At 33.4% G+C, this 27,759-nt stretch overlaps 1 protein-coding gene across 1 annotated transcript in view; it reads right to left on the bottom strand.

Moving 5' to 3' along the window:
• Positions 1-1,137: 1,137 nt before the first annotated feature.
• Pbp95 (proximal sequence element A Pbp95) overlaps positions 1,138-27,759 on the bottom strand; it is a 51,901-nt gene continuing 25,279 nt past the window's right edge. The window contains exons 9-22 of the mRNA XM_089249423.1: positions 26,311-26,475; positions 24,567-24,634; positions 22,199-22,281; positions 21,552-21,658; positions 19,444-19,535; positions 19,091-19,185; positions 17,897-18,006; positions 14,210-14,386; positions 9,124-9,508; positions 6,656-6,711; positions 5,507-5,830; positions 4,808-5,037; positions 2,508-2,640; positions 1,138-1,330 (exon numbers count right to left, since the gene is read on the bottom strand). Coding sequence (XP_089105549.1) covers positions 1,292-1,330; positions 2,508-2,640; positions 4,808-5,037; positions 5,507-5,830; positions 6,656-6,711; positions 9,124-9,508; positions 14,210-14,386; positions 17,897-18,006; positions 19,091-19,185; positions 19,444-19,535; positions 21,552-21,658; positions 22,199-22,281; positions 24,567-24,634; positions 26,311-26,475 — 2,064 coding nt within the window. The 3' untranslated portion in view covers positions 1,138-1,291. The remainder of the gene's footprint in view (positions 1,331-2,507; positions 2,641-4,807; positions 5,038-5,506; positions 5,831-6,655; positions 6,712-9,123; positions 9,509-14,209; positions 14,387-17,896; positions 18,007-19,090; positions 19,186-19,443; positions 19,536-21,551; positions 21,659-22,198; positions 22,282-24,566; positions 24,635-26,310; positions 26,476-27,759) is intronic.

Consider the following 27,759-nt stretch of genomic DNA (forward strand, 5'->3'; position numbering starts at 1 on the left):
GTGCTGTATTTTAGTAATATATGTCATCCATACTTGTTATGGGAATCTTTTTCTCAGCCACCTCGTTGGGCATTTTGCCTGTTGTGGCCTTGGACCGCTGTGGTCACAGTGACGGACTCGAATCACGAGGATCCGGGTTCGAACCTCACTGGCGCCACAGTGGTGGTTGGCTGAACTTGGTTTTCTGTGGTTTCCAACTTCAAGGCGCAAATGCGAGCCGATCTCCCCGTTAAAAAGTCTCGCCACACAGAGAAACAGGCCTACTTTACAAATATTCAATCATTACACTTCACTCACAATTTGAAGTTTAGATGACAGCACTGAAATATCAAACACAACACTAGCTAAACACATCAGACTGTTAGGTGCACTCACTTTGTCCCAGACTCTGCCACGAAGCTGGGCTGGAAGAGATCTTGGCAACGGGATAAGTCTGGTGGCAGAGCCCCTGGCGTTCGTTCATTCATGTTGTGGCCTTGTATTTGTTAGATACACAGCACATTCCAACATGCACCAAGTCATCAGAAGTTCCTAAGAGGAATATTTACGAGGCACATGTGCAGTCTTTCCTGAGCTTGTGTTGTAGTTAGTGGCATTTTAAAAAAAGAGGATCGGAATCAAACAAGGGTTCCTAAACTGTACTCCTACATATCCCTCTAATGAATTGGTCATTGATCATTTTTGTCACACCACAGTTATTTTCTGCACACGAGGGCTAATTAGACCAGGACCTACAATTTATTGCCAATTCCGAACAGCAGGCTTGTTTATTATACTCAGAGGTTCGTGCGCTAACCCCTCGATGGGGGGACTCCCTGCGGTAGCAATTCTTTGCTGCGGTCAAGTAACCGTTTTTTTTTGTACCCCTGCTAATGAATTGGCGCATGCTGAAAAATGGTGAGAGTATTTCTTGATGCAGATATGAATGTTTACAGGTGTGCAAGTTATGTAGTTAAAGTGCAACTACCTATCTTCTCAATGACAAATCTGCATGTGATTAATTGTATAAATGCACAAATTTATATGTTGTGGGCCTGATTGCTCCTAGTAGAAAAACATTTTGTAGAGATTTTAACATCTCATAAAAATCTGTGCTCTAATTATTTTCAGTGAACACAATAACAGCCACAAGTTTTTCAGAGAGAAAAATAAATTGTACATTTTTATTTCTGGGTATGTGTGAAATCTATTTTCAAATACTCTTGAAACAAATACAAATTTTCATGAGAAATGGTAAATTATATTCACATGCAATAATATGTATATACATATATATTTATGATTTATCCTGTCATCTTTCTTCGTCATCATCATCTGCACTCAAAACTCCCTACAAAAAGAAAAGAAAAATTTAGGGAAAAAATGTAACGATTGAACAAGAAAACAAGAGGAAAATAACTTCAGGTAACCTCTACTCCAACGTGAAAACTGATAAGTCATGATATATCTTCAAAATTATCTAAAGGAAAGCTGGAATGAGTAGATAAAATGGACAAACACTTCCATGTGACAAAATTTTAAGGATAAAAAAGCATCCCCCTTCCCAAGCATTTTTGTCAGTGCATGTAAATAAATTTATTAATAATTTTCAACGAAAATGCAATCAGAATGAACACTGCCCATCTCAGATGAATGCATTTAGATGACTTGTTATTGCACTAGAAATATAGTACTCATTCACAGCTATAATGGGTGTTCTGTAAGAGACCAATCATGAGTATATCTGCGTTAGACTATGAGTCAATCATTTATCTAAAGTTCTGTGAATTTGACCATTAACCTAATTAACTCATATGATGTGACATTGATATCCTTTTGTGTTCACTATCTTGGAAGTTACATGAAGATATATGACTTTATACATGGCATGCGATATTCATGTCAACAGAATTAAAGACCCAGTTGCAAAAGGACATGAATGTCACGTCATAGGAGTTAATTGGGTAAAATCTGAGCACACACAGGGTATTTAAATCAGAGCTGATTAGGTTAAGCTTGCCAAGTATGACAAAATTATACAAAAATATAACTTTTACTACAAATACTTTCCATGCTTATACGTGATGCTGGTGGAAAAGCAGCTGGTTATTAAAAAGAAAAAGAAAGCAAAATTGATTGAAGCAATTTGCATTGGGTTTGAAAACATTAAACTGAAAACAAGCATTTTTTAGTGTGCTTTCCACCCAAAGCAGTATCTACAAATCTGATTTTTCTATTATTATTGTATGAGCATAAGGAAGGAGACAAAAAAAAATCATCTCTCCACTTCACTAGTATAACTTCTTGTCTGACATCCACTTACAAAGTAGGTGGGACTGTAATTTTAATTGATAGGATAAGTTAAAAATTTTTCTCAAAAAAATTTGAACCACTAAATAATTTTTTAATGACTGCAACAACCAGATATTAGCAATATTTCATCAGATTTTTCCTTCTCTGTTTTTCATATGAAGTTTACTAAATTTTGTTCAACGTGAAACTTGAATAAAAATTGTGTATAAACTCACATTTTTCCACCATGAGCTGTTCCATCTCACACATCTTGTCCTAGTATTTATAAACTGTGGTTGAGTTAGCTGATTATATTCATCGTCATCATCATCATCTGATATTTTTTCCTGCTTGATTTTCATTCTCTTCCTACATATTTATTATACATACACACATTGAGATTATACATACATATATATATATATATATTATCATTTAAACACTAACTAATATAATAATAACTTGGAGTCAAGTCATCAAATAATAATTAAAAAAAAAAGGAACATGGAAAACCCTCAATTAAACATAGTAAAGCAATATTACCTGAGGTAGCCTATATTTCTCTTTCAGCTGCCTTTCCTCCCAAACATTGTTCATTATTAATTTTTTGAACATTGAAGACATCTTTGTTAGCTGAAGTGTTACTGTATTTTGTTTTTTGAGTGGAAATATAGATTATCCTGTATAGAGGGTAATATCAAACTTCGTTTTGGTTGCTTGATTCAACAAATTGAAATTCAAGAGCCAACAAATATTGATCAAAGTATAGAGGGGGCATACAGACACACACAAATATGGAGACGATATATAAGAAATACAGGAAAGAAACCTTTAGATACCCTGCCATGAGGCTTGAGCACTTTGTCATATGCTTACAAAAAAAAAATTATAATAATCAATTAAATAGAAATCCCATCCTCAATCAATGAATATCAGAACCTGAATAATTTTCATCTTTCTCATCGTGCACAAAGGTATTTTTTTAATATTAGAACCAGGGTTGGCAGGTTTTTGACACATGGCAGTTTATGATGGTCAAAAACCTTTGTCAAAAACTTCAAATATTGCTTTTTGATATAAAAATTCCCATTGGAAATGCACACATTAATTGCATGTAATGTTTAAAGTGACTATGTTATACAAAGAATAAATAGTTAATATGATTCTAAAATAATTTTCTACTCTTGACAAAATTATTTTGGACAATATATATGGTTTTTTTCTCTTATAAAATTTGAAAGATGATTCTTGACCTTTCAAAATTTCTTCAACTGCTTATATATGTTTGATTTGATATAAACCGTCTGCTGTCCTCTTTTTACAGCAGATAAGTGTTTAAAAAAGTTTATTATATCATGTATGTAATGTTGATTTCTGTTATTATTAAATTATCTAGATAACCACTTATACTTAAAATGATACTCTTATTGCGCATAACATTGAAATATATCTAGCAATAAAAATACTAAATTGTAGGACTAAAATGTCATTTAATTTGGCAATGCTAGCTTGTATATGTCAGCTAGTATTCTTACTTTTGCACTATGATATGGTACATTTACTAGCATTTATAATGCAATGGTTTTCCAATTGAAGCTGTATTCAAACGTGCAAAACAAATGCTTTGGGTATCAAGTTTTGTCAGCTCTGCTTTGGTTGAAAATACTCTTTAAAGCTCTGTGAATTTATATACCCTGATCTAAGAAATTTTTTGGTGAAAATAAGTGAGTTTAATTAGTGCATTAACAGATGCTGTGTGAGAATTTTTACATGGAATAAAATTTTGGGCAGATCAGAAAATTTAAAATATTGAAATAGATATTTTTCCTCAGTAATTATCATTCTGAATATAAAACCCTTTAATCTAAATAAAAGTAAGTGTTCTGTTATTTAACATATCTATCAAGTTAACAAAAACTATATGACATCATTGACAGTAAAATTTTGATAGTTTTAATACCGAGTTAGTTTCTGGGGTCAAAAACCTAACCCTGATACCCTATCATACATACTTTAAATAAGCAGCTTTATTCCACTTAACAAATTGACACGGTAATAAGTAGCTTAGATAAATAAACCATAAAATTATATTTTATATGTTCTAGGCTCTTATGTTGAAGAATTCAAAATTGCAAATTTTTGTAATAAATTAATGTTTAAAAATAAAACATTGTAATATGCAAAAAAGTTAAGTTTTTCATCATGTTGTATACCTATTGTGTTCAAAACATTATCAAAAGGCATTCATTTAGGTTTTTGACGGTTTTCGACAGTTCTTGATGGTTTAAAGCAGTTTTTGACGCTTGTCAAGTCAAAAACCCAACCCTGATTAGAACCTATTTATTTTAATCTAGAATTTCTTTCTCATCCTTTCAGTAGTAATTCCCAATATTTTTTAGTTTTTTGATGAATAGTTACATCTACATACAGCTCAAAACAGTAGAAATTTAATTATCTACACTTTATGCATGAATTGCATTGAAGAGAAGAAGATTTAGATCAATTTTAAGAAAAGAAAATCAAAATCTGCACTAACCTTTTTTTCCTTTTAACTGTTGTTCTAGGCTGATTCAAATATTCCTTCTTGCCTTCTGTAAAATCATGGAAAAGGGTATTTGTTTGCTTTTGAGACAAAGGAACATGAGTAAGCACAAATGGCAACAGGTATACAGAAACAAAGCGTTTTCTTAGGAATAATAATCTATCTCTTAGCAGCTTTATCTTATCACAGCTGCATCCTTGAGATTCTTCTTCCTGCACTGACTCCTAAATTCAAAATTAAAAAAAAGATTATAAGCAAAAACTTTTGCAGCAATCAGATTTTTTAAAATTAGTGATATGTAAAATTTAGAAATAAAGCAGTTAATAAAAGTTTATAGTTGATTCTTGTTGGATTACAAGTGATTATACATTGATATACTTATATAAGTTAGTAATTAATTTGTCCCCTCCTTCATTACCATTATAATTATCTTTTATAATTGTTCCAAATTTCCTGTTAATATACATTATTTTAAAACTCTGTGATTGTTGGTAAGAACCAAGTGGGCTTCTTGGCAATTTTTTTTCTCTCTGGATAATATAGTACTTTCTTTATGAAGTATATTATGAATATAGTTCTTTTATGAATAAAATTATGTTGATAATGATTAAAATTAAAAAATATATATATTTCCCTTGGGAGATAATAATAGCAGCATATGAGTGATTATTTTACTAAAATTCCAATACGCACCTCAGTTCGACCTTTCAAGCAGTCCATACATTTGCGATGAACTTTGTTATCTGCCGTGATGGCCTTCACATTTGCCATATAGCCACAGTTTGTCAATGTATTGACATCTTCTTTTACCTTCCTCTTATTCACCAAACAGAGAAGTGTTGAAGTTAAAGTTGCATCATTTGGACTTACAATCGGGTAAAATTTTTCATCAGACTTTGGCATGACAAAAAGTCTAAGCATATGCGGGATTGATTTTCTTAGGTCAATATCACCAGCTTTTCTAACTTTGCATGGCTCATTATCTTCTACTTCTCTGCTTATATTGACTTTAAAATCCTGAAATCCAAAATAAACTTTCTGTAGAAATACTGAACATATTTAGGCACATGGTTCAATAAAATATTATCTTTGAAAAGAAAAAAAACTCAAATTTACTACCATTTTATCCCAGAAGAGGTGAGTTGCATGAGAATTGGGTTAGCATGCCTACAACAGTTTGTGTTGTAGCATTGTGGGTATGTTACGTGATCAGTAGGTGCATAGGCATATGCAAAGTGGGAATTTGGTTTTAACCCCCTCGCAGAGGAGAGATTATGGCGTGTTTCTGGAGTAAAAAATGAAAGCCCTCAAGAAGGGAAAAAAATTGGACATCCCCCAAGAAAATCCTGCATACACTACTGACTATGTGCATTCATCAATCATTCAAATTCGTATGGTATTGGGGTCAATAAAGGGGACAACTATCCTAAATAACAAATTTTATGGGAAATTTAAAAACTTTAAAAAAAAATCATAGACTTTAAAAGTGAAGGAAGTGGCACTATGTTTGCAACTTCTGAAATGTTGGCTTTTTCTACATGCATTATAGTATGGAAAATAAACAACACTACAGGGCAATCAGTTGGAATGTTTTTCATAGTCGTTGTCAATTGAAAGAGTTTCTCAGGACATAGGGCTGACATCTGTACAAGTTTTTTCTTCTTAATGTTTCCTCTCTAACAGTAGGGAAATATTGAGAAGAAAATTAACTTGTATAGACAATGGCCCTATGCCATTAGTTAAATTTTAAATATAACTTGGAATAGTATTTGCAGATTTACTTTGATCAGTACAGACAAGCGTGTAAATATTTGATAGGCCTAGACAGAATCAAGTGCATACCTTAAAGACGATCTTCTTCACAATATCATTTTGCACAAAATCTTTACCAGCAGTATCTGCATGGAATGATAGTATACAGTTAGCAGAGTCATGTAACAAAATAAATCATCAAATTAATGTAATTATATTTATATAAACATTATATGGCATATAAATAATATGTAAAAATTAAAAAAAAATGAAGGTTTAATTAAAACAGCAAAACCACAGTTCTGCGAGTCTTCAAGTAATTTCTGTTGGCCATTACCAAGTTCAAATAATTAAAATCATATAAATTTATACAACATGTAACTGACTGTAAGATGAGTTGTAGCCAAAAACTGAAGTACCACAGTGAAACTTTGCTACAACAATACTTGATATAATGACAAATCCCTCTACAACAATATTTTCTCAAATCTTGTTTGGAAATGCATAGTCTAATGCTAAACTGCTGCCTCTCAATATAACGTGATAATCCCTTTGCAACAATATTTTTTCTTTGTCAGCAGAGTATCGTTATATCAAGGTTTCACTGATATAATATATATTATGATAAAATTAGTTTTGATCAGATAGCACACCTTGCTATTTCACAAATTAATATACTGGTATCTTTTAAATAATGGTGACTAACATTATACAGAGGTCTTATTGTGCAATGAATGAAAGTAGATTCAAAGAGCGTAATGAAAACATAAGGCCTGTGATACACGTGCTGATGAATGTGTGTAAAAACTATACCTAAGGGAAACTTCTACCAGAACCTTAACGAAAATAGTGTCTAAGACCACATCTGAGAATGACTATTATATAAAGATTTAAAAAATTCATATTGTAAATAAATTTCTCCTAAAGAATGCTTATTTGGGTCACAAAAACCAGGGTGACCAATAAGTGGTGATGCCAGATATGGGAATAATTGAGTATTCACACTATCTTGCAGAATGAGGTTGCGACATTTTAAGACATAGGGTTTGCCTTTAAAATGTCCATTTACTATGTTTCGAATTTTGAATATTTATTTTAAACAAAAAAAATCATAATTGTTATTTAATTATTAAAACAGCATTGTAACTTCAACATACTATTAGGGGCCATTCAAGTATTACGTAAGCAGATTTTTAGCCATTTTTGACCCCCCCCCCCCCCCCCCCCGCTTGTCAGCAGCTTAGAATATTTCATATCTTCAAAAAGGGTAGTTGATGACGTAAGCAACCTTCAACCCCCCCCCCCCGTCATCAAAAGTCAGCAAAACCGAACCCCCCCCCCACCTTTGATGCTGATGTAATACTTGAATGACCCCTTCTTACCAGTAAAGGGTAAATTAACATTCTTTATATCCAATGTTATGCATATTATTTATTAAGAGAAGAGCTAATCTACTAATATGTAACCTAATTAGTTATTTGGCCATATTTTAATGATTTAAGACTATGAATCGAACTCAGTGGTTATCAAACTTTTGTCACCCACAGCTTGCCTAATTTGTGGCTCATCTGCAGCTTCTCAGAATATTTTAGTAAACATTTTCACTTATAAAAGAACCACTTCGAAGCATAAATAGGCACATTAAAAGTAAGATTCTGTTTAAAAACTCATTTTCATTCTCATTTAGCTCTTTTCATTTCTCAAGAACAGTAAAATTATCTACATATACATTCAACATTCAAACTGTTCCTGCTTGATTTCTATCTTGATTCCTACGATCAAGGCTTGACAAATTTTTAAAAAAATTAAGTTTGCCGCTGTGGTGGTCACGTGGTTATAGTGACAGACTCGCGGTTCTGGGACTCGAGGATCTGGGTTCGAACCCCACAGTGGTGGTCGGCTGAAGTTGGTTTTCTGTGGTTCCCAACTTCAAGGCGCAAATGCGAGCCAATCTCCCCGTTAAAAAGTCTTGCCACAGAGAGCAACAGTCCTACAACGATAAATCATTCAATCATAATACTTCACTCATAGTTAGAAAAACTGGTGGCAGATGGCAGCACTACACATAACAAGCATTACAGAGAAACAAAAAAACTTCACGTCAGGTTTTACTACACGTACATTCCCGCATGTACCGATTCGTTGGGGGTTCTGCGGGGGGGGGGGGGGTGTAGCAGTAGTAGGTAGGGCCTCCAAAAAAATAACTCGGGGATCCATGATGTTCTTAAGTCAGTCACCTCGTTGGGCAATTTGCCTGTTGTGGCATTGTATTTGTATTTATAAATTTTTTAAGAGTCAAGCATTTTTTCGCAAGAAAAAGAATGTTAAATAATATTTTTAATGTTAATAAAATTTTTCCAGAATCTTATAGAATTTGTAGCCCTTTTTGATGCTCTTAGACACACTGATATAAATTTTTTATTGTCTTCAAACTCCAATTTATTGATATGACAGAAAATTTTAAGTACCAGTAGCAATTTTTCAGTTGCCATGGTGATATGGTGCCAAGATTTGTAAAACCTTGCTTTAGATTAATAACAATATCAAGTGATACTTACAGGTGACATGTTTTTGGAAAGAATTTGGTTTTCTGAACCCAGCAGCAATTGCTGGTGCATACAGAAGGTCCAGTTTTCGAACCACTTCTTCTTTTGCTTCCTTACTCTCTTTGATAGTCTCTTCTTCCACTTCCGAAACAAATTCAAAATCACTATCAGTTTCTGATACTTCAGCACGATCACTAGCTAGATAGAAATCATCATCTTCATCATCATTTGAATCAGAATACTCTCGTTTCGCTGCTGATTTTCTTCTCACTTCACCATAGTCATAATCTGGCTTAACAGATACCAAATGCTGTCTATGAGGGCAATTTTCATAAATATGGTTCCGAAAGCTTTTCAAAAACTTTACACTTGGAATGATTAAGCCATCTTTAGTACGCTGAAAAATAATAAGTTTATTAACACTATGTTAAAAAATTTCATTAGACTATTTTTATACTTACAGAAAGTAAAATAATAAAAAAGTACAGAATAATCAGTTTTATTACATGTGTTTCAACTCAGAATGGAACTGATAATGACAAAATGAAATTTAAATACATAATACTTATATTAAATACATAAATTTTGTTGAAAACAAAATGAAAATAAAAATCTAATGCCTTTGAGGATATTATATTGTCTTTCACATCATAAAAAAACTAACATTAAAAATTTATACAAAAATTGCCACGTTTTCAAGACAAATAAATTCAATTGGTCGAATGGTTGACGCGTTTCGGCTCTTCAATGGAGAGCCGTCATCAGGACCTCGTGGTCAGAATTCACACAAATGAGTCGTGGAGGGGTGATGTTTACGTCTGGTCGTCCGAAGAGTCCGCCTTTGTATTTGCTGCGTCCGAGTGGTCTTTGGATGGGAATTGGGGAGCCATCTGTTGCAAAGTGCAATTGCTCCCCAATCATGGATAATATCGGGATTTCGCGATAGAAAGCCCGATGCAGGGGCTGATAGTTTAAATAAGGCGATGGTTCAAGTACAGTGGAATAAAACACACTCTTCTCGGAAAGAATCGTTTCGCGACAAGCAGGAACAAAAAATTTTTGGCGTCCTTACCGAAATTCCGGGCATACTGAAGCAAAATTCGCTATTTGACGCAGAAAAATACGAAATTACACTATTGGAGCAGAATGGCGCAAGATGTTAATTTTGGCACAGTGCGGCGCAATTGGCGTAGAGTTCTCACTCCTGCAAATACCGTTATAGCGAAAATCTCGTTTTAACAAACATTTTTCTAATCCACCAGATAAGTTTATATAGGAACAATGCGAAAACCTGAAATTCCTTTATAACAAAATTTTGTTATAACGAAGTGATTTCTCCGGTTTCTTGGAGTCCGTTATAATGGGATTCGACTGTATATTTAAATCTATTTGATCAGTAATTTTCATTTTATGTGTTCTTTAATCCTTTAAATGCATGTTGTTATTATTATTTTTTTTTTTTAGCTTATGTTTTCATAGTTACTGACATGTATAGAATACCGAAAGAAACCATTTTAAAAAATTTATTTCTAATTGTACTGCTTATACAGGGCCTTATTGAAGACATGCACAGCTGTAAAAGTCACACATATAACGGTCAGGGCTAACCAATCCCGTAAATGTAGGTGGCGCACGAGATTCGCTCTTGTGGGCAGAGTAGTTGAGAGTGTTTGAGAATAGAAGTTGTTGTCATGGCATCCACGCCGTGCTGTTGTTTTGTAGGCACTGTTACCTCTACGATATTTGTTTTTTGCTTAAATAAATTACGTTCCAAACAGCGTGTGGCTACAATTTGGCACCCAATGTGAACAATGACATTTTTTTAACCCAAGGGGAATCGTCAGCGTTCAGCCTGAATGTACCTACCAATTGGCAAGTGAAACTTCCATCTCAGATGTTCATTTCCAACCTGAAAGGAATTCATTGCATCAGTTGTTTCAAAATTCGTGAAAATGTTTGTCTGATGTTCATTTTATTTTTTATGTCCCTCCGCATGTCCCAAAAGTGTTGATTTTTTTATTGTTATTGAAATGTTGGTTTATATATGTTGTAGTACTTAGCAAAAAGAAACTTAATTTTGAACTTTGAAGGAAAAACTGCTCCTGAGTTTCAGAGTTCAAAAGGACAACATATTGTTTCTATCCCTCACTGAAAGGCAACTCAAATTGACGAAGGTCTCTGAAGAGTTTTGGGTATCCCACCTCATCATAGTTCTGCTGAGTAGTGTAACATCGCTTATCGCATGAGAACCTGAAGATAACTCATATGATTATCAACATGTAAAAAAAGTCCTCCTGAAATGTTTCAGATTATCTGCGGAAAAATTCCGTGAAATGTTTGCTACTCACAAGAAATTGAAATACAGTATTTGGCATGACTACTATTTGGAGCTTAGGTCATTCTTTGAGAACTGGTTAACTGAATCGAACATCACGACTTTCCATGGCTTAAAGGACTTGATAATCACAGACCAGATGAGAAAGAAAGTCCCTCCTGAATGCAAAGAGCATCTAATGGATGAGTGGACAGAAGTAATCTCATCTGCTATTGTTGCTGATAAACCGGATGCCTACGATAATATCAAAAGTGTTTTCAACCACAACAATTCTTCGAATGAACCCGAACAATTTCGTTAAACTGTGCAACCCCAAAAACCTGTACCTTTCCATGACAAATCGTCTATCATTTGCTATGGATGTCATGCCAGGGTTCATCAAAGCAAAATTGCTTTCCATCGACTGTGACAGCTGTGAAATCTCCAAACAAAGCTATTTTGTACAGCTGTCAACCCACAGACGCTCAGGTATCACAACTGCTGATGGAAATACAAGTATGTCAAGATTGTGGTCTCGTATGCATCAACACAGGTGTGATACACTCGGCTGCAGGGGAACTGTTATACAAGCATTTCCTAAGTAAAAATTTACCAATGAACAGTACCAACATGACTATTTCTGTGGCTGATGGTACCCGGGCTATAAGAGAGCAGGGTCTATGAAGTCAAAATAACTGAACACGTTTGGAATAGAACTGTTGATACCATCTTCTCTTGGTTGCCAGAAACAAAGGGTAATTGATCACTGCTGGGATTGGACTTCCTGATGGCAGCAGGTATCGCTGTGGATCTGAAGAGGAAATGTTCATTTTTCAGTGACACTCCTCATTCCCAATTCTCATTCCCACAGGTTGAGTGCTGTACTTAGCACCCAGCTAATGAAAGATCAGCATGTCCTCAAACCAGGGGAGAGCCTACTCCAGTCATTCAGTACCACGAGTCTGCCCCGGCGTGGAAATCCCAAACCAGAGAGCAAGGGGACGCAAAGAGGCTGAGGCCATGATGGAAAGGACAGCTATGCCACAAAAAGACGATGCGAAGAAACAAGGGTCTAGCTCTAAACCTCAGTTGAATGTGGACTCACTCCAGAATGTTAGCACCGAATCTCGCGAAGGACAGGAAGTCTGAAGGGGTTGTTTGCAGCTCGCTGATGAACATCTTTGACCAGATCACCGATGAAGAGAGACATGCCGAGGCTACGAAGTGGAAAAGTGACAAGCTGTCATTGAAAGAGCTCGTCCAAAACTCCAGGTACGACAAGCATCACACCCTTTTGGCAACGATGGTCACCTTTGCTGACTATATGAAAATGCACAGATTGAAGGATGTCTCGGAAACCGAGATGAGGTACGTCACCAAGACCAGGAACACAGTTGACTAATAGCCCTTCGAGTGGAATGAGGACGAGAAAGTGTTCTTCAAATGCAACGTCTGCAACAAGATGGTCTCAGATAAGCAGCATATGGTGAGCTATAAGCTTGAACACTCTACACCAGTCAGTGGATAAAAATAAAGGTTCACAGCGAATCCTCAGTTTGATACCAGAAACTCATTCAGATGTCATGTCTGCCAGTTCGTTTTGACCCAGAAAAGTCAGTTTCAGAGGCACATTGATGAGCAACACTCAAGGAGCCATTCCATATCCACAAAGACACAACTTCAAGCATCAGCAAGGTTATGTCTGCCAGTCACTCGCAGGCTGCCTACGCTTGTGGAATCTGCCAGCCCACATTCAGCTGGAAATTGCAGATGATAAAGCACGTCATGACCCACGTGAACAAGGCACATGGCGAGGAAAGGACAGCTTCATTGCCAGAATCACGGCAGCCAATTTGTGTCCAGGTGATCGTCTCTCAGTACTGAGAGATGACCTTTGAGAACGAATCCATCTTTCAGAAGCACATAGAGTTCCACAAGATAAAAGAGAAAGACAAAAACTGTAGACGCTCATTTCCAAGGCTCCAAAAGTCTGAGATGTCCCAGAGATCCCCATGCTGTGGCCAAGCCATCCCAACCTCAAGTACCGCTTCGAGTTTATCATATCAGTACTTTGACCTTGCAACAACATTGCAGAAACACATATGATGCCTATGCATTGGAGAGGACGCCCTCCGAAAAAAGGCACAGATTGATCTATCCACAAGCCATTGTGCTAGTGAAGAATGGACATTTTTTTTGAATATGTGTGAAATTTTTTTCTCAGTTTATTGCATTCCATTATTGAAATGTGTTCGTCAGATATTTGATTATTGTTTATATGTAATGTATTTTCATGATTGCATCATACACAGCTTTGTTTATGTTTGAAGATAGTTCCTGGTTTCATACCGAGACGGTATATGAAACCAGAGGGGAAGTCTATAATGGTCGGGCCGACCACCCCTGTACCTGTAGGTGGAACCTGATATTCACTCTTTTGGGCAGAGTAGTGGAGTGTGTTTGAGAAGAGAAGTTGCTGTCATGGCGTCCACACTGTGTTGTTGTTTTTTAGGCGCTGTTATCTCTCCGATGTAATTTGTGTTTTGCTTAAATAAATTATGTTCCAAACAGCGTGTGGCTACACACATAAAATAAATTGGAGTAATATTATTTTCCAAATATATAAATACTTTCTTTATGATTCAAACTATAGTAAGGAAAAAAAATGGTTTTGTGCAACCATGGTAAAAAAGCTGTTGCTATTATAACTCTTGTGAATATAGTAATTGTGAAACTAAATGTACAAAACAATTTTGAAAACAGATATATTATAATAAATCTCACAGGCAAATTATCAATATCTTCGATTCCTGTCAATTCTTTATAGACTGACACATATTTTTCCACTGCTTGCCTCCTCAAACATTTACGACTTTCATTGTGATTATCTCTTACTTTCGATGGAGCAAACTGTGTTTTAGGATATCGTGGGTCCTTTGGAGTCAGAGGATTAACTCTATCCTGTTGAAAGAGATGACGTCAATAAAAATCATATATTTTTACTGTCTGAAACACTGAAAACATCACCTATTTCAACGAACTTACGCTGGTTTTGATAAAAAATTGAGCAGTTAAAGAATTATCAAATTAAAAATATTTTTCAACCATGTATTGCTACATGAATAATGCCACCTTTATTTATTTTTTTTTTCTATTAAAGATATTCATAACCATAGTTTTGGTTTTGTTAAACTAATAATCAATTTCCTTGATGTTTGAGTTATTGTGGATTCCTATTCATTTCAACATATATTTTTTTACTAGTATCTTTTGACTTCAAATTCTAGCAATATCTGCCGCTGGCAAAAATATGGTGAAAAGTATTTTTGCCAGAATGGTTTTTTCCCATGGTTTTACCACACGCAAAAATCGTAATTGTACTAATCCTACAATGCAGTGAAACTTGATTATAAAGTAGAATGTTCTTTGAAATTTTGTCGTTAAAACCAAAATGGATATTTCCAATGTGAAAAATATACTCAAATGCAATAAAATACAAACAAAATTAAGTTATTTCACTATGATTAGGGCGACCATATTTTATCGAGCAAAATATAGGAAATTGGGGTCATCACCTTTTTTGCAAAAATGTTGCCAATTTTTGGCAAAATTGCCAGTTACTGCTCATAAATAAACATTTTTCTGGGAACAAATTGCTGCAAGTCTGCAAGGAATTAAAAAATATTTTACGGGAGAAAATTCTTATAATTTATAAATTATGCAAATTACTGCCATCACTGATCATGTACATGCAATGTCAATTAAAACAAACTCTACTGAGAAAATGAGACATTTTTATAGGAACTTATCAGTAAATTTTTAGGAAATGGAAGCAAAGTGCCAAAAACTTTGTCGTTATATATCTGAGACCTTTGCGTTTTTCATCAATGTTATAACCAAGGTGTGAATACAACTGAGATCATTATATCAAAGTTGACTGACTTACTAACCAATATGGGGCGCTCCAGTCCATATAACTAAGTTTGACTGAATGTAATAGTAAGATCACTTAAAACAGGAGTGTACAACCTTCCGGCTGTGGACCAAATGCAGCTTACAAAAAGGTTCCAGCTGGTCTCCAAAATAATATGTTCCTGAAAGGTATGTGAATACACACAACACAATAAATACATTTTTCTGGTCCAGCAGACCAAAAAGGTTGTGCACCCAACTTACAACATTAAGCAAAGCATTGAATTTTTATAGGCTAAATTGGGGAGCGATTCAGAGTAAGGAGGCCAGAATGAGAGACTTTACTTACATTGGATTAGATTTAAGGGCACATATAGTTATTCTTATTTTACATGCACATAGGGTATGACGATCAGTGCCTGACAAATCCCAGGCCTCCCCATGGAGACTAGAAAATCGGCATTGGCACCAAACATTCTTTGCATGTGATAACTAGATTGGAATCTTTGGCCAATAAAAAACTTCAGTTTCATTGCAGTGTGTCTTTAAACATAAGAAAGGGTCAGCGAAAAGTCTAAAAAACGTTATTTAAAACCATTTTTCTTGAGTAGAAACCATGTGATAAAACAGTACAAATTCAGAACTCTGTACCATTCAATATATTGAAATTAAAATCTCAACAGTATGCTCTATAGCATTTTCTTAGCAGTTCTACAGCTAAGAAGTAAGGTGCACAATAGATTTCAGTAAATATGATAATATATCTATATGCCATAGGCAGGGTTCCCACTCAAAAAATGAGAAAAAGTAGGAAAACGCAGGACTAAAAAGTAGGATGGGGGAGGGTAACCCCCTTAGACAACATAATCATAGCATAATGGAAAAAAATTCCTAAAAAAATTTTTTTTTTGCAAAAAAAAAAAAAAAATTAATTTTGAATTAACTTTTTTTTCCCCTAGCACTATTTCAGTCAAGCCAAAACAAAATGACAAATGACTTGGTTACAAAACCAATTTTTGGCCAAAACAGTGCACTAGCAACCACAGATAATTCTTTGCTGTCTCTCCTCATATATATTACAATTCTTTTTTGGAGTCTTCCAAAGTGAAGAGCTTGTCAACTCTCTTCGACAAGGCACAGCAAATTTCGAAGACATAAGTTTTTTAAGAATGAGGCACCTTTGAGACCACTTTCGAAAGCACAATGCAAAATGTGTAAATTACAAGATCCAATGTAAATAAGGCAAGGTGAACCAGATAGTTTTACTGCGTTGTTTATCATTTTTAAATTTTACTGTTTTGTTCACATTTTACTGTTCAATGCCCGTGTAATCATTTTTGACAAATAAAGCACTTCTATTTCTAGCTCTTTGCTGAGCATTGTAGATATTGTTTATGCCTCTTCATGCCTTAAAAATACAGAAGACAACTTAATGCTTTTGGGTAGCATCAGAATCACCAAACCTAGAATACGCCTATGTATCCAACTGCTTTGAAATGTAAACTGTTGTTTCACCATCTTTGCACCATAATTTTGAATGATGAAAGTTACTGTCCAAGACCATGAAGTAATAAATACAAAATCATTTTTCCATCCAAACAGAAGTTTTTAATGACTACTATACTTGTTGAACCCTCAAACTAAGCAAATGAAAAATTAATCAATCAAATGGTCCACATACAACCCCCCCCCCCTCCTCCAAATTACCTTAAAAATGATACAATTTCTGCTTTGGCAGAATCATTAATTGCATTCTCCAACATTTGTAATATTTGGCAATATATAAATAGTTTCCTGCTCAATTAAAATCAATTACACAAATTTTTTCGATAGGATTTTGTAAAAAAGTAGGATATTTTACCAAAAAGTAGGAAAAGTAGGATAAGTGGGAGCCCTGCATAGGTAAAAACATGTCACAAAAGAGAATTTTACAGATGAGTTATTTAAGGATTTTCTTGGGTACGTTTTTTTATGGAGCTTGCTTGTTTTATAAAATGAATATCTGTTATTTATTGAACTTGGACTTAGTGTCTTATACCTACGTGTAGTATAACAAAAGTAATGCAACTTAATAGCATTATCCCAATGTTGACAAAAATGGACATAGTGCTATTTACCTCTGGCATACAGATATATAAATATTGAAACATCTGTAGTAAGAGGAAAAAACACACCAAGTCAAAATTTACAGACATCTAAACTGCAGATATAGGCTATATACACAAGGTTACAGTGATTAAACTTTGCTGTAAAATGTTGTTGAATGTTGATCACAGTAAGTGACCCATAAATGTTAAGAATATTGGGTTAAGAAAATGTTTTTGTTCAGTTTTGGTTATTTCATATATTCTTTTTAGTGTTTTGCCAAAAAAAACTACAAGTTTAGTTTTTTTACTTATTCCTTTTCTGCAAACTATAAATAGTCTATATATAAATTTTAATGTCATTTCTGTTAAGTTTGTGAGTGCTCAGTGAATATAAATAGGCCAAGTTTAATGATGCCCACCTTGTGTATCTAAAGTCTAAAGCAAAAAAAAAAAAGACGGTATTGTAGCTTACTGTCAATGCCTTATACAATTTCATGTCATGTCTTTTGAGAATTAGAGCTCGAGTATTACACATGCTGTCTGTTCTATTATGAACAGCTTTACAAATCTTTGACCATTTTCCTATAAAAGAATATTCTAAATCAGCAGAAAATTCTCCTACATATAAACAAAATAGTTAATTAATAATTAACTTAAATAGTTAATATATGAAAATAAATTTTATTAATTTTTATCAATTCATTCACATATGTATCTACAAGGGGCATTTCAAAAGTAAAGGCTGTGATTAGTTATAAAAAGGAACCAATAAATAGAAAAAAATTAAGGTTCCAGCATATAAGGTTCCTCACTATTTTTCTACACAGTCATTATTTTCCTTATACATTTTTATACCCGTCTAATGAGTAAAACAGTTAAATTCTTAAGCTAAACTTAGAACTCATTTCTGGATTGCCTTTCTAAATAATGTTAATTTATTTTTACAATTAAAAGACTTTCGCAGCAAATGCAATGTTACGGCTCATTATTTAGATATATAAGTAAATTTCGCAAAATATTTTCAAACCAAAAATTTTGTATTCATTTGCAAAAACAAAAGAAATCAATGACTCATTTTTCTTTGTAACATCCTTGGAATTTGTTAAATCTTGTCCCAGCTAACTTTTCTTTTTCACACTCATAAGTTGTCCTTATAAGGCAAAACACATTCAACAAAATGTGACAACAGTTTTGAACAGCATTCCAAAAAAAAAAAAAACTGTTCTGGAGCATTAAAGAAATTATATGAACATTACAAAACATGTATAGGGAGACAAAGTCTACATTTAACATCAAAATAAACATTACCAAATAAATGCAAAATTCAATTTCTTATAGGGACTGTCTCTGAGATCTTTGAACATACTCATATAATAATTTTTAACATACTGTAGTGTATTTTTCTGCACATAATCTGTGAATTATAGGTTTAAAAACACCTTAAATTCATAACGCACATTATATACTGTTGCATTTTTTTCTGCAGCTTCTTATCTGAGAGGTTGGAATAGAAATAAATATTCATAAAAATAAATTTTAAAAAGATTTATAGATTGCATACAGATACAAGTAGAAAAAAAAATTACAAAAAACTCTTTACATTCCTATAGATTCTATTATCAGTAAATTATATACTAACATATTTCTCAAAGTAGCACAAATATACCTTCTCCATGAATGGAAATCTGTTTCATAAGTTCTAGATCTTCTTTCAGATCCCAGTTGCCAGTGACAATATCAGTGTCTAAAAAATTTGAATACCTAGAAAGTTTAAAAAACACATCAAACATGAAATGGATTCACTGGAAACTCAAATTTTACACAGAATTGCATTAAAAATATTGATTATTAATCCAATTGGATTTGGTAAAAAATTGTTGAAAAATCTTGTCAAATTATTTTGACAATAGAAATTTGTCACTAAATTTTTTTCCCACACAGACTGGCTACCACTGATATAACTTAATAGATGTAACAAAATGTAAGAACACAGAAGAATATGAAAATACAAAACATTACCTCTCCCTAATGCTACAAGTTGAACGCCATGGTATGAATTCACTAATTTTCTTCCAATTTTTCTTATACTTTTCAACAGCAGCAATAACAAGCTAAAATGTAGTGAAACTTTTATAGTGAAAAAATTGCAAAAAATTTGCGACAGCACAAATGTGAGGGTTATTTTTTCTCACTGTATATGTAGCCACCCTGATTATGGTTGCTTTACATTGGAAAAAAAAATCAGGCTAAACTCCCTGAGGGGAAAAAAATATATCTACAGCGAGAAAAGAAGCCAGCACATTTGTGTGTACCAGGTCTGATAGTTTAGCGTTGTAAGAAAAAAAAAAGGTTACCCTTGACAAGGTCTGATAGTTTTGAACAATCAATATGAAAACAATTTAGCTCTACTAAAACTAAGTCTACTAACAAATAAATTATCATGATGGTATGAGGAAATTTGTTCAAGACACATTTGTTTATTCTTTCTCGACTAAAAACTACTTCAGAGATTACTGGCATTTTCTGGCGCGTGCGGGTGTGTGTTTTTTTTTTCATTCCCAGAGCTTAGGAGAGAAATTTCTGATGTTATTTACTCTTTCTTCATAAATCAACTACTAAGCCATACATGCATCTAGTAAATATCCCAAACAAAGGGGGAATTTCTAATGAGTTGAAGGTTTATGAAAGGTTTGTATAATGATGGGCCCTAACGTATATATGACTGTGTGCAAGAAGTGCTGTTATTATCTTCTACACTGGAGGTGGAAGTGACAAATGGATTCTCATGGTGAAGGCCTGCTCTCTGTCGAGGAGATGTGCAAGACAATTGCAACTCACATATATGCTTTTCGTTTTACATTTAATTTATTGGTTGTACTTTGAACTATCACTTCCTGTAAACCAGTCTTAAAAATGTATTTGTCTCACATCTCCACCCACTTCTCAGTAAGAAAAAAATGTTCTCAATACTCCCTTCTCCTAAGTCAATCATAGGATTCAATATTGTATATCACCACCTTATAATGAAAACTTTGTACATCAATTTTTTTTTCAGAAATGACTGTTTTAGTTTTAGATTGAGAAAATCATATCTCACCTATTATAGCTTTTGAAGGAAAAAAAAAATCGGCAACGAGCTGCTTTCTATAGAGAAAAAAAATTAACCCCTTTTGTGTGTTATTCAATGGGACATCCCATACTTTTTGCTCTTCCTGTAAAGTTGGAAATTTTTGCTGTACAAGCTTTTTAAGGTGACGATATGTGGCCTCTACTGCCCTGTTAAGTAGTGATATCATCCATTTTGGGGAAAAAGTGCTTTAAGTGCTGATATTAATCAGTAGGAAAAGGTTGTTGCTGAGATTATTCAATGGAATATGTAAAATAAACTCCAGTGGATCACCAGGAAATGGCAGCATTTTTTATTTTATTTTTATATGCACTGTTACATTTTCCTTTTGGTAGAAGCCATTATATGAGAGAGTTTGAAGACAATTTTAAAACTAAAAATTTAATGGTTAATTCAAAGCTTTTACACACAATTATTTCCATGATAGCACGCACGCACACACACACACACGCACACGCATCTACCATTTTTGCAAATTAATCACATACCTGCTTCATACCTTATGTTCAATACTATTGCTAGTTAAAAAATGTGATGCTCATTAATGATTATTTATATGGTCTGGCAAGTTAAATTTCATGAGTTAACTAAAATTTATATGTATGTGAATGCAAAACTGTACTCAGACTTACATGAATTCAACTTATACAGTTACAGTCAGTCTCACCAATTATGTAATTTTGAGATATTGTTGTAATTGAATATAACATCAGTGCAAGAAATGCATTAACTTTTCAGCACGCAAAAGGAGTCTGGTGAACAAGCATTTGAACTTAAATACCTATTTGATATGCTGAACATAAGAGTTATTGAGTTTAATGACCATTCTAAATATTTAATAGGTTTTTTTGAAAGTCACTATAATGGATTTCTAGCAATTTCCAAATATTTTAAGGTAAATGTATGCAAACAATAAATAGGATTAAAAAAAACACACACACACACAATGAATTACACATGCATAGAACTTCATAAAACTACAAAATAACTTTGAACATACACCATCTTCATCAATACAGTATGGTCCTGCTAGCAGCCAAGGTGCGAGATTCCTGTTCCATCTGTTGGTAACTTGCATTCGTGACCGACCATATACATGATTCATAACTGAAACAAATAGTATAAAACAAACATGTTTTTCATGTTTCTATTTGAAGCATTCATATACCAAGAAAAACATTTAGACACATGTAAATTGTTTGCTCATAATAAGCATAATCAATTTTAAAAAAATCCTTTAAAAAATTCAAAAATGAAAACAAATTATTTGATTACAAGAAGATTATCAGATTTCATCTGCATAAGTTTTCTTTAGATGGAAAGCACTTCTATCACAATGTTCAAATTCATCTATTTCAAAATTCTCATAAGGATTGCAATAAAACAACTGATTTCACAAAAGTACAATATTGATTTTTATTTTGTTTACCATGTTATGGTAAAAAATATCATGGAATATTTTCCTGAGATCCCTTCTTCAAAAAAAAGCCTACAGGTTTTCTTCAAAAAGAAACCTATTTAACACACTTACTATTAACAAAAATAAAAATGTTGAAACTTTAAGCCTTTTTTTTTTTTTTAATCCTTAAGGCAAGACTTTTTCCTCCCCACTTATACTGCAATATGTCACATTCATACATGACTAACCTTTATGCCAGGGTATATAATCCCCCATACTCAATTCATTCACAATGTCCTTCAAATTCTCATCTTCTTCTTTTGTCCAATATCTAAAGAGAAAAAAACTCTAATTAATCAATTATTATCTTACCTTTGAAACTAATAAAAATAAATTCTTTAATGTCTTGAAAAAAAAAATTTAAGTTGTTCCCTGTTTAATTTCATGTGAAAATTTTTGAAACAGTTCAAAATTGTAGATTTGTATTGAGAAAAAACATTAAAAACAACAATTAGAAATATATCGTCCCCCTCATGCCAGAAGCATGAGTGTGTAATGTCTCATTCATGCTTCAAATTTCACATGAATGTGAAAAATAAAGAATGTGAGAAAATAATGTTTGAATGTTTACTTTATGGAAGTTATTTTCCTAAAATGTTTTGTCGCATGTGTTTCAAAATAGTGATATACATTCGCGTTTCAGGAAAACCTAGAAAACATAAGATGTGAACAAAAATATGACACAATAAGATATCCACCCAGCTGATAAAAAAAAGGGAAAATTTGCACATTCGTGCTTCTGGCATGCGGGGATGATATAGTGAAATCTCGCAACAACAATACCCAGTACATAATAAATCTCTATATAAGAATATTTTTCAAATCTTTTTTAGAATTATATTCAATTGATGTTAAATTCCTCTCAATTAACACTATGCAATTAAAAAAAACTATTTTCTGAGGAGATTTTAAAACTGCTCTACACATTGATATTTTTTTATATCTCCCTTCAAAATCATCTTTCAAGTACAGTGAAACTTTGATTAATAAGCTTAATTAGTTCTGCCAATGTGCTCATTATCCGAATCGCTAGTTATTCAAATCAAACTTCCCAATAGGAAATGATGTACACCAGGATGATTTTTTTCACAACTATTCATTCACATAAAATATCCCCTTATAAAGTTTCGTGGGCCCCTTTCTTCAGAAATGTTTTCTCTCATTGTCCTCCAACACAAGCTAACCTATAGGATCCTAAGTTATACCCGCAGCTTCTGCTGCCCCTCTGGAAAATTCCATCGTCCCCCCAGGGACGTTAATGCCCATGCTCAGAAACACTGGTTTAGGATGATTTATGGACTCTGTTGTTTGCAAACTTATTTTTGCATAACTTTGAACCTATCCAATGACACTTGCTTTTGCTTCATTTTCAGGATTTTTTTGAAATCGAATCGTTCATTGGACAGATTCATTGATTACTTTGCTACAGATTTATTTGAATGGTTTTTTTTCCCACAAAATTTTTCACAGATTCCCACACATTCCATACATCTTTTTAATCTGATTTGAAAAAAGCGAGGGACCTCTCCTCACTTCTCTCTTTCTCAGACAACATATGGTTCATAAACTCTTGCTGTTGCATGCAAAGGAGATCTATCTATGGTCAACTCCCGGCGATGTTCTACCACTAATTCTTGAATGTCATCCTCGTGTACCTCTAAACCAAGTCTTCCCCAAGGAACACAATCTCTTCGACAACTGTTGCCTTATGATCATAAGCTAGTCCCTCAAAGTCATGTTCAATAATCCAATCAGCCCACAGTTTTCTCCAAGCGGACTTTTAAAAAAGTTCAAGTGCATATATGCATGGTTACAATGCTACATCTAGTTTTGTATCATAAACAGTCACGTTTGCATGTGCATTCATTTTTCAGAGACATGCTGACTGGAAACCGAAGGGGAGAATATTACCCACAATTCTACAGTACGTGTGGAAGAAAGCGAAAAAACATCAGTTCAGTTCTGATAACGTGGTAATAAATAAACAAAGCCCAAATTTTTTACTCGCAAATCATTGATCACTAACCAAGTCAAAACTTGCTAAAAAATTTTGCCCATTATACGAATTGATTATTAAACAAATTTCTCATTAACCGAAGTTCCACTGTGCTTTCAAACACCTTGTAGGTTTTGTTTTTCCAAGGGCATATAGAGATATCAATATTTTGCACCACCTGACCCTGAAAGTGTTAATAGAATTGCAGTGGTTTCCCCGAAAGACCCAAAAGTATGGTGCGGTGTACTCCCACTTTTACACCTAAGTTATTTCATTAATTATAACTTCGCATGGTCAATAAATGCTTGTAAGTATATTTTCTGGTGTGATTCTAACAACATTGATTTAGATGTAAAACACAGTATAAATTTAATGGTTCCTAATGATGATCCTGCTACTTGATATAATGATTATTCTACAGTGATATTCTTTGGTCTAAAGAATATTGTTGTATTGAGATTTCACTGCTTACAGGATAATGTAATACATTCATTAGTTCACATTAATTAAAAAATCAGTATTTTTATGAAAACTTTTACAAAAGACCAAATGACACTTACATATTTGAAATCCTGGAATTAAGTGCATGCTGATACCTTTCCAAACATTGGATAGCAGTACGCCCAGTCTATAAAATACAAATATAAGTATCATAGACCACAATTTATAAATATTTCAAGAAGGTGGTCCAAATCTAGAAAAGTGGAAAACTGCCAATACCAAATATATGGGTTGTCATTCAACCTCATATACAAAACCCCTAACCCAAGAAAATTTAAAATATTCTGAGCTACAGAAAATAAAAAAATACTACCTATATTTTCATGGGGTAGTGTTTTTATTTGTGCTGCAATGATTGATCTCATTATTTTTAAATCCCTTTCATGTGATGGATTCCAATTTAGAATCCTGGAAGTAACCTGTTTCACATATTCCCAACTGTATATTGACAAAAAAAAACCACTACCCGCCACAAACTGAAAGCATTCTCAACCTTTTTTTATCTAAGATTATGTTTCCAAAAATGATGCCGCCACACACTTTGCTTTTTTAGATCAAGTTGTTAAACAGAAAATTTTAAATATTGCTAAAATATTGTTAATATTTTAAATATTGTATAAGTTGTTAAACAGACTAAAGTTGAAAATTTTGTTTTTCTCTACTCTTTTTGTTCAATAACTTAATGCTCATTTTAACATTGTTTAGCTGGAGAGCATAGACACTGTGTATCATTTAATACCAATTTTTTTTTTCAACCAAGAGATCAAGGTGTACCCTTCAAAATCTGAATCTTTTTGTCATCATTAAGAGTATGGAAAGTATCAGATAGTTCAGATTTGTAATTCGTTAATGAAAGTATAGTTGTTTCCCAAAGTGGGCGATGGAATGAATCTTGGGGGTGGGGGGGAAGAATAGAAGCTACGTGTATGACATAGGATCCTATGGGTACGCTTGAGTTGGGGGGGGGGATGCGAGAAAAAAATTTCTGAAGAAGGGGGCAATGGAACAAAAAGTTTGGGAAACTATGGTATAGTTCTTTGATAGCATAAAATAACGCAAAATAAGCAAAATGTGAGAAACGGATTCATAATGGATGATCATGAACTATTTCGGTAGATCAGGCTTTGAACATGGTCAAGAAATTCTGTAGTGATACTGACTTCAGAACTGTGGAATAATATAAGAGTTAAGATCTGTTATTATAATAGAAAATTATTAAAAATTGGGAAACAGTTTTGTAACTGATAAAATTTTGATAATTCTTATCCTACGTGAATGTTGATGATTAAATTGCAATTTGTAGTCATTTTATAGAGGTCCATGATACATTATTGGATAATTCAAATTTTGGATAATTAGAACTTTTGCAGTGACTTCGAATTAACCAAGTTCGACTGTATATCAGACCAGATGCTGGCATTACACAACTCATTTGAAAGAAAAAAAAATTTACACCACAATAGAAAACAAATACCAATAAAGGCTGATACAATAATCAAATACATTATAATTTTTGACAAACATATGTTAATTAATAAGTGATAAGTTTTCAATTATTCTTAACGACTTCAAACAAGCTATCTTCCATTGAAAGAACTAAACTTTGCAGGAGTTGTGGTTCCACATTATACTATTTAGCTTCCATGGCATGTTTCAAGGTGTTCATTGAGTTGAAATGTCACAATCGGAGTAGACTTAATGAATCATGATGCTCCACACCCTTTCTATTTGGCTGACTGCATGAAGCTACTACAGACTGCAATGACACTACATGAAAGTGAAAGAATTTAAAAAACAGCTTACGCCTAGTCGAGATGCAGTTAATTCCCAATTTCTTTCTTCGTGTTCACTTGATATTTCTTTCAACAATGCATCTTCATCTTTGGTAAATGGTTGTCGATTCACACTAGGACTAAGATAATTTTCCCACATGGCTTGGCAATCTTCTGCTTTCCTACTTCCAGAAAGCTGAGAAAATTAAAAGAAAACTGAATAAATAAATGTAGCCTTTTAAAGATAATTTGAGGGGTTTTTTTTTTGGTAATTCAAGGTGGCTTCTATGCCATCCACCTCTGATTATCCAGACTCTGTTGTATTACTTGAAATTGTTTCAAATGGGCATGTTTTGGCTGCCAAAGACTTTGGTGTCTGATATTGGTGTATTGTGGAATTATATAGAGCCAGCACCAATTATTTTCCCTTTTGCTATCATCAATTATGCCATTAACAATTTTATGCAATCTTTTTCAACTGAGAGAATTTTTCTGTGCAAATTAAAAATAGCCCTGTTTCCCCCCCCCCCCATCCTTTCTTGCCTCTTTTTTTTCTTTCTGCATACACCCAGAACAGAACAGATAGACAGATAGTCTGCTACAGTCCCCCATTTGAGAAATCAGCAACATTGACAATAAGGGTTTAGTGAAACTGTATGTACAGTTGAATCCCATTATAACGAACTCCAACAAACTGGAGAAATCACTTCATTATAATGAAATTTCATTATAAAGGAATTCCAGGTTTTTGCATTGTTTATATGTAAACTTATGTGGGGATTAGGAAAGTGTTCATTAAAATGAGATTTTTGTTATAACAGTATTCATTAAAATAGGATTTGACTTTCATTCTTCTGAAAAATTTGGAATTTTAAGCTATATTGTATTTTTTTTTTTTATTAGTGTTAATGCATGCTGTATTTTAACACCTCACGCGTTTCACCCAAACTGAATTTGAGTTACTGAAAAGTGCATTATTTGTGATTAGAGACAATTTTCTTAAATGAGAAATATTTGTTTCTTTTCATGGTCTAAACTAAATTATTAATAATTAACCTAATAATTAATAATCACCTAAAATTTTATACCAGTTAAAAAATATTTATATGTACGTGTTTGACGAATAGAGTCGTTGCTATTCTCACCTATCGTGTAACTTCTGGGTATTACTATATGCATATCTTTTTTTGTCTTCATTCTATTCACAAACATTACAAAAACTTTGGATAAAGAATAATGAAACTGAATGATGGCAAGTATTTATTTGGCAAGTATTCAGACCAAAATGGTTTTGTCCTTCACACCTCCACCAGTGACATAAAGTTTGTTGAATTTTGCAAACTTTATTTATAAAACTAAAAAATCATATCACGACAGCTCAACCCAATACTGAACTAACTGAAGTTGGTGACTCTGCATTTTTGTGGTTATATTATATTATTTTATACTCCTCTGCATCCAGCAGAAAATCATGTCAATC

Source organism: Pholcus phalangioides, unplaced genomic scaffold (assembly GCF_987345545.1).
Source record: "Pholcus phalangioides strain wild (caught in Gottingen) unplaced genomic scaffold, Ppha-v1.0 ptg000022l_1, whole genome shotgun sequence".
Taxonomy (NCBI): Eukaryota; Metazoa; Arthropoda; class Arachnida; order Araneae; family Pholcidae; genus Pholcus; species Pholcus phalangioides.